Below are 7,305 nucleotides of genomic sequence, written 5' to 3'. Positions count from 1 at the left end.
ATCCACTGTCACTTTACAGAATATAGTGCTGCTCAATATTGATTAAATATCGCCACCTAGCCGAGTACTTGTAGTACTACAACTGATCAGCATCATAAGGAGAACAGTGCCTTATCAAAATAGAAGTTAATCGTGGCAGACTTGTTAACTAAACCAAAATCTAAAAATATTTAAAAATATTTTTGTAAATTGAAATAAAGCAGAAAGTAGATCAAAAATAAATGTTAGATTAAAAAGAAAAAAATTGAAATGCTGTTTTAGCAACTAATGTAATGTAACTAATTTAGCACATAATGAAATTGACAGAAAATCTTTAAAAAAAAAAGTGCTCCTCACATAAACATTAGGTTTGATTCATGAATACTGCTTAAGAATGTCAGTACTGTAGATTAATCACTCAATTAAGTAAATATATATCATAAGGAAGTAGATTTCATATACTGATTGTAGAATCTGTGTTGTAATCATCATCATCATTATCAGCGTTTTCTGGGTCATGATGATTTTAAATCACAGTGTCATTACAAAAGAATTCATGGTCAAATAGTTTTTATTTCATCTTTTGGTTGTCATGTTACACAGTCAAAAAATAATATTTTAAGAGAATTTTATTTCAATGCAAAACATATAAAATGTAACAATACCAAGTAGCAAATAAAGAAAAAGATGCCAAAGAAAAAACTTGATGCTTGAACACTCAACTGTCTGAACACATCTAAGGGAGGAGGTCATAAGAGTAAATGATCTTCACAGGAGCGACGAATGGAGACACCTCTTCATGTCCTCTTTCATTAGGAGGTCTCCATCTGAGAGGATTCTGAAGGAAGAAATGTAGAGAGAGGAAGATGTTTTAAATGACTTTTAAACCCTAAACATGTTAATAAGCAATAGAACTCAAAATTGTGCCTTTGTACTGAGCAGTAATTTGGCTGAGGGAATGAGGCTGAAATTGACTGCAGGTGTAAGAATGCTTTTACACAACAGCTCTACAAATGTAAAAAAACTGTGTAAAAGTTGATATAAAGTAACTTTCATTTTAGATATAAAATGGCAATTTCGGAGACAATTTTTTTTTTTTTTTTTTTTGTGGGTCCGCATGAAGACTGACAGTATGTCATGACCGCCACAAACATAGACAAGTGCTGTGAAAATCCCCAGTGCTGTTGGGCTATATATAGCAGCAATCTTTGAACACTGCTTGTCCAATTAAATAAGACAATAACTTAGAGTCATATAATATACTTTTTGTATAATGTACAGCTCTTGAAGTACCATAAAAGCATGTGCTTGCTGGAAAAAAAAAGGCATTGTAAAGATATGACATATGTGCATGACTTCTGCGCCTTTGCTGTAAGACCCCTGGGAATCAGAGCATGAAATGCAGAGATGAATCTCACGTGTTTCATTGAAGAGGAAGGAGTCCTGGTACTCTTTCATGTATTGTGAGGATCTGGACTCATCCAGGAAGAGAGAGTAGACCCTCTTAATGTCCTCCACTTGGACTTCAGTGCCCTGTTAGAAATGAACAACCACAGTCAGGCTAAAAATGCTTGTTCAACGGTTTCTTTATTGGACTTCACTGGCTATGATATGTGAGTTGGCATTACCCGGCGTTTGCGGCACACCAGGCCTGCAGTACTGATGAGCTGGATGGCATAACGGAGTGAAGTCTCCTGTCCGATACGAGTTAAAACTGAGTGTGCTTCATCACTGAGCTCAACGTCTTCCTCCTCACAGCTGAAACAAAAACACATGTATGGTGAGAAGTGCCACAAAAAAATTAAAAAAAAAAGACCTCACAAGACTACATATTATTTAATGTCAAAAACTTCTTACCGAATCTTCAGGATCTGTCTGGTCTCTTTCTCAGTGTAAGGAGTGGTTGCAATGATCAGCAGACGGTCAAGCATGTCTATGGGAATACCATGAGGACTCTGATAATTGGTGCCTCTAATACTGTTAAAACGAAACAACAGTGGATGAGGAGAAATGATCCATGTTAGCATGATGCTAGCTGTAGATGTTGTGTTTGTGTGTATACCGGGTGATGCCTCGGTTAGTGGCCATGATAAGTACAGGTGATAGATCACTCTCAAGAGCTCGATTCAGGAATGAAAAACATTCTATGTCCAACATGTGAACCTCATCTATGAAGAGAACCTGCAACCAGGAAAAAAAATATATATTTCCATTGCAAACAAATACTCTATCTATTGCATGATTTAGATATAGGGTAACAAACTACAAGATGCATATAAGATGGCATAATATAAGGTATAATAATCTATAAAGATGTGTTTGTGGAATACAGATATGTATATTTTTTCTTGGTAACATCCTGATTGTCAGTTTAAAATCTTGTGGCATTATAGCCCTTTTTAGATCATTTTTACATAAAAAAAAGATTCACATTTAATGAAAAATTATAATTTTGAAATACTTAGAGACATGCTAATTATTATTTGTATGCTATAAGGAATTGCTTTAATGTTTATTTTTTTATTTTTGAGAAGAACACAGTTGTTATAGATATGGATACAAAAACAGAAAGGCAAGAAAGATTTTTATGCACTTTTATGTGTTATGTATTCTTTAAAAAAAGGTTTTCTATACAAACATTTTATTGAATCATAACATTGCTTAAAAAAAAAAGTTATAAAAAAAAAAAAAAAAAAAAAAAAGGAGTTAATTTAAAGTCACTGCACTCTTATTTAAATAAATAAATAATTGGCCGGAAGGTTTTCAAGAGGAAAAAAAGCCACTTTCTGTTTATGGAATGGCTTCCTCGTCTTTGAACACCTTTTCTTTGAACACTTCTCTTATCTGACTGTGCGTCTTACCCCAGGAATGATCTCAGCTTTGCCTTCCTCTCTCCACTCAGACACTTTAGCATTGATCTGTTCTCGAACCTCTGACTTAATCTCTCCTGTGTCGCCTGCAGAACAGACAATCAATCATCAACTACAGCAAACACAAACATCTACGGAGAATTACTTTCATTCTGAAAAATGAATCAAGGATTAGTTTCACTGAGCATGTCATTATCTAGTAAGCTGCAAGAGCGTGACAAACCTGAAAATAAGGCCAGGAACCCCTGAGTGCGGCTGTTGATGACATCAATTTCATGGAGAGAGACCGTGTGAACAACCTCCTTCCGTTTCTGCAGTTCTCCCTCTGGACATTGCACAAACTGAGTCTGAAATAAACAGCAAAAACAGTATATATATATATATATATATATATATACACACATATATAAACTAATTCTCTCAGGGAAGAGTGAGAGTATCTCTCATCATTGATTGATGGATTCATTTCACAGACGAAGAGAGAATGTCTACCTGTGCTCCCATGGCGTCGTAATCTCTTGCACGAGTAAATGACCGTCCCAGTTTGCTAATCTTTCCTGTGGCTTTATCAATGGTGATCACATCTCTGCAGAATATGAAATATTATAATAATGCATCATCCTTGAATTATTTCATCACTCACTGGAAAATAATGTGGTTTGGCTTAAACCTTTTTATGACTTGCATTTACTCTCATTCTCTCTTTAATGGTTTTATATATATATGTGTGTGTGTGTGTGTGTGTGTGTGTGTGTGTGTGTGCGTGCGTGCGTGTAAAGCAAATACACCATCCTTAAGATGAATAATATTTTATCAACAATATGTTTAAAATCAATAGTAATAATGCAACTTAAAGGCTCATTACTAGAGTTCAGATTTCAGCCAAGCTCATCAAATGTTTCAGGCATTCAGTTCAGTTGTTTCAGACATGATTAACAAATTTAGTGGCAGAAGTCAGACTGATCCATTTGTTTTATACATAGAAGTGGATTGCATATCCTGTATGTGCATCCTGTACTGTATAATCTACCCACCCAGCTTGTACTCTCTCTTTACTGAGGCTCTCAATCATCTTGGTCCCCAGATCATAGATGGTTTCCATCTCTGTCGTCTTCAGCGTAAGCTTCCCCACTTTTGCACCCTTGATTCAAATACAGGAGAGAGAGGAAGTGGTTCATGTCTAACGGAGTTCACTTAGGGACATCTCCTAGCTTCATATTGAGCACTATTTTGGGACCGGAGTCCTACATTCAACCTATCAATATATCTGAAAACTCATTTCTCACTTTCATAATAACGAAAAGTTAATCTCCCACTGAAGAATGATAAATATCTTTAATAATGCTTTTCAGCCAAATAGATGTATTGAACTTTTGGAAAGTGTACTGTGACAAATTTTCTTATTTACTTCAGCTTTATGTCAAATGTTAAAATAACCATGAAATAAAAACTGACAATTCGTCTTTTGAATACTGCAGTGTTTCTTATTAATAGTCTACACGCATCATTTCTGATGCCATAAGAACAATTTTTAAAACAGAGAAGTTAATTTAGTGAATCTGGTCAGAGACTCACAGTTCCTGTAGCTGGTCTGTCAATCTGAATCTCTACCACCTCTCCTTCAATGATTTCAGTCTCCTCTCTGCCAGACAACAAACACACAACATGAGCAGTCATGCTATAATCTATGAAATATGATGTTAATTAAAACAATTTAATTATTTAAAAAAAGTGTAATGAATCCAATAAAAACACATTAAAGGAAGTTTACAGAAAAATTTATTTTATCTTGACATATTTTGATTATGGCTATTTCCCATACAATAAAAGTAAACTATGAAGATAAGTACATGAGTAAACTATTCTTTAAAATCCACAATCAGCAGATCATTTCATCTAAGACAGCCTACTTACTACCCCCATTCTTTGACAGATCATAACGTCAAAGTGACAATAAGCATATTACTTTTTGGAGCTTACTAATTGTTCTTAATCTAAGACTTCGTGCTGCTTCACACTTCAACTGGCCTCACTCACTTGATCCTGACTCCTATGGCTTTGCGGAAGGCCTGGCTCAGAGCTTCAGTCTTGCTCATCTCCAGAGAGAAAATCTCACTCCCAGCCATAGCAGTGAAAGGGGTGTCAGGCCCGAGAGACTGGGCAAGACCTGTACAACAAACACAACTCACTGGTCACTTCACGATGGCTCTGCAATTTAACTGTGTTTGATGCACACCATTAATGTGAGTGTGTTCAGCTCAATCTCAAGTGCAGTTTATTAAATGGCGTGAATTAATTCTATGTTTTCAAATGATAATTAATCATGGAATATATATGCAAAAACACACCCATAGCAATAGCGGTCTTGCCCGTCCCAGGTTGGCCAGCAATGAGGACAGCACGACCAGCAATCTGACCATCTTTGATCATCTCAAGGATCAGCCCGGCTGCCCTTCGAGATGCCAGCTGCCCCACCATCCCCTGAGACACCTGGGGAGACAGAGGTTCATGGCTCATCATTACTACGTTGTTTTGTTCTAAATAAACACAGATCAATATTTAAACCAATGATATGTGTGTCAAGTCATTAAATACTGCATATTACCTGCCGTGCCTCCAAGGCATCATCCAAACCCAGCCCACGAATGTGAGAGTGTGCACCTGTGAGAGAAATCATGATAGATAGATAAATAGATAGATTCTTGCGTTATATTGTTATTTTGGGTTATTATTTAGTTTCTCACCAATCCTCTCAATTCGAGTGATGTCTCGCACCTCCGGAACTTTCGTGGTTGCAACCTTTCATAAATAAATATATAATTATAAAGTGTAAAATTATGTATAATGTGAGTGTGAAAATTAAATATTTATCTGCGTTTTAATGTTTCGTAGTCATCTTTATGTAATTTGATAAATTAACAGCCGTTAAGCGAGTGCGTTGCCATAGTGACATACGAGCGCAACACAGATTCTTTAGCAATTTAGCAAAGCCACAGAAATGTGTAACGTTAACGGTAAACTGTAAAATACGGGAGCGTAATTTTACTTCCGTGATGAAAATGTGTTGCAAATGTGCTAATAATGCAGTTTACCTAGGGGAATTTCATATTCCCAATAAAAACACTGACATGCAGGCTAAACATCACAAACACAAGCTATGGTTTTAGGCTAACCTTAGTTAAAGGACCATTAATAAACAGATTCTCAATCTACGAATATCTGGATGTTAGCCATTTTCACGAACGGACCTCAGAATCTCAAAATTCTGAATTAAAATTGAATTATTGTTGTAATAAATTGAGTCACATGTGCTAAAAGAGGCACGCAGCTCACAGACGTGTTTAATGTTTCTCACAAAACTTTTCAAGGCTGTACAGACAGCACACATTAGTGGCAAATACATATATTATTTTGCATACAACCTGCGAGAATCGTATATTTGTCAGTAATCCCGAAATAAGATGCTAAATAAGATTTAACGTTACCTGCGCTGCCATGTTCCCTCTCGTGATACGGTCGTGTGTCTGTCTGATGAATGAGCGCGCAGTGGAAATCCGTCCGGGTGGAACACGTGACCTCGATTCTGAGTTCTGGATTAAACATCTGCAATCAGTTGTGTCATCGTGGTAAAACTCGCTTGTGATAACCAGGGCAGGATTAAGGGGGCCGGGCCCCCCTAGGCATTAGTTTATGTTTGAGCCCTGTACCTGTGCACTACAAATGCCCTCAAATTGAACATCATGAAGCAACACAAAATACACAAAAATGTAAATGCTCTGAGGTTCATATATAGTACAAATCATATTTCTAGCATAGTCGAAGTTTAGGTGTAATATTAAATAGTCATTATTATACAGTAAACGGTTAACAGTAAATAAAGCCAGATATGTATTAGTCTTATAAAAATTTATAGTCATAGCCCATATGTGTCATCTTATGTCATATTCTTAAATGCAACCAATAAATTCAATCCAAATATAAAGACACTTTGGCTATTGACAATCCATTAATGTTCATATATATTCTGCATGAATTATGTTCAGTTTAAATATAACTTGTGCTAAACTTGGTTGCATCAGTGAGAATGGATTGAAAATAATAATCCAGTCAGTAATGCATAGACTTGTATGGTTGTCTGCTTTATTTATTCATTCACTTTTCTTCAGCATGAGCATTTATTAATTTTTGACTGTCTATATTACAACTGTACAAATTGTTATTATTTCAAATTTCATTCGAAGTACAAATCTACTTTAAAAACGTAGTATTTGATGAAAAATAAATGTGTGAATTTTTTTTATAGTTTAATCATAAATGTAAAAATCTAAATTAAAACTTAAACTTAAAGTGTGATTTTTGTAACCACTGAGAAAACATGGTAGCAGGGAGAGTAAAAATCTGAACTGCAAAATGTATTGTAAAGCAATGCTTTCTTTCTTTCTTTCTTTCTTTCTTT

General features: G+C 35.5%; 1 protein-coding gene across 1 annotated transcript; it reads right to left on the bottom strand.

Annotated features, from left to right (window-relative positions):
* Positions 1-566: 566 nt before the first annotated feature.
* Positions 567-6,438, bottom strand: LOC113074727 (ruvB-like 2). The gene is made up of 15 exons (XM_026247550.1): positions 6,335-6,438; positions 5,594-5,648; positions 5,455-5,510; positions 5,198-5,339; positions 4,887-5,016; positions 4,425-4,491; positions 3,884-3,990; positions 3,342-3,435; positions 3,073-3,196; positions 2,841-2,935; positions 2,042-2,160; positions 1,837-1,956; positions 1,608-1,737; positions 1,398-1,512; positions 567-817 (listed from the first exon to the last, which is right to left on the bottom strand). Exons 1-15 carry the CDS (start codon positions 6,344-6,346, stop codon positions 792-794), a joined length of 1,392 nt encoding a protein of 463 aa, XP_026103335.1. The 5' UTR covers positions 6,347-6,438; the 3' UTR covers positions 567-791.
* Positions 6,439-7,305: the final 867 nt, after the last annotated feature.

Source organism: Carassius auratus, chromosome 5, assembly GCF_003368295.1.
Source record: "Carassius auratus strain Wakin chromosome 5, ASM336829v1, whole genome shotgun sequence".
NCBI lineage: Eukaryota > Metazoa > Chordata > Actinopteri > Cypriniformes > Cyprinidae > Carassius > Carassius auratus.
Note: the sequence above shows the minus strand (reverse complement) of the source record. Positions and strands in the feature narration are given on the sequence as shown.

Bases quoted from the DNA above. Each gene is read 5' to 3' on its own strand.
- LOC113074727 (XM_026247550.1), bottom strand. The intron at 4,492-4,886 runs GTGAGTGAGGCC...GTTGTCTGGCAG, and splicing joins GCCATAGGAGTCAGGATCAA to AGAGGAGACTGAAATCATTG. The intron at 2,161-2,840 runs GTAAGACGCACA...TCCTGGTTGCAG, and splicing joins AAGCTGAGATCATTCCTGGG to GTTCTCTTCATAGATGAGGT.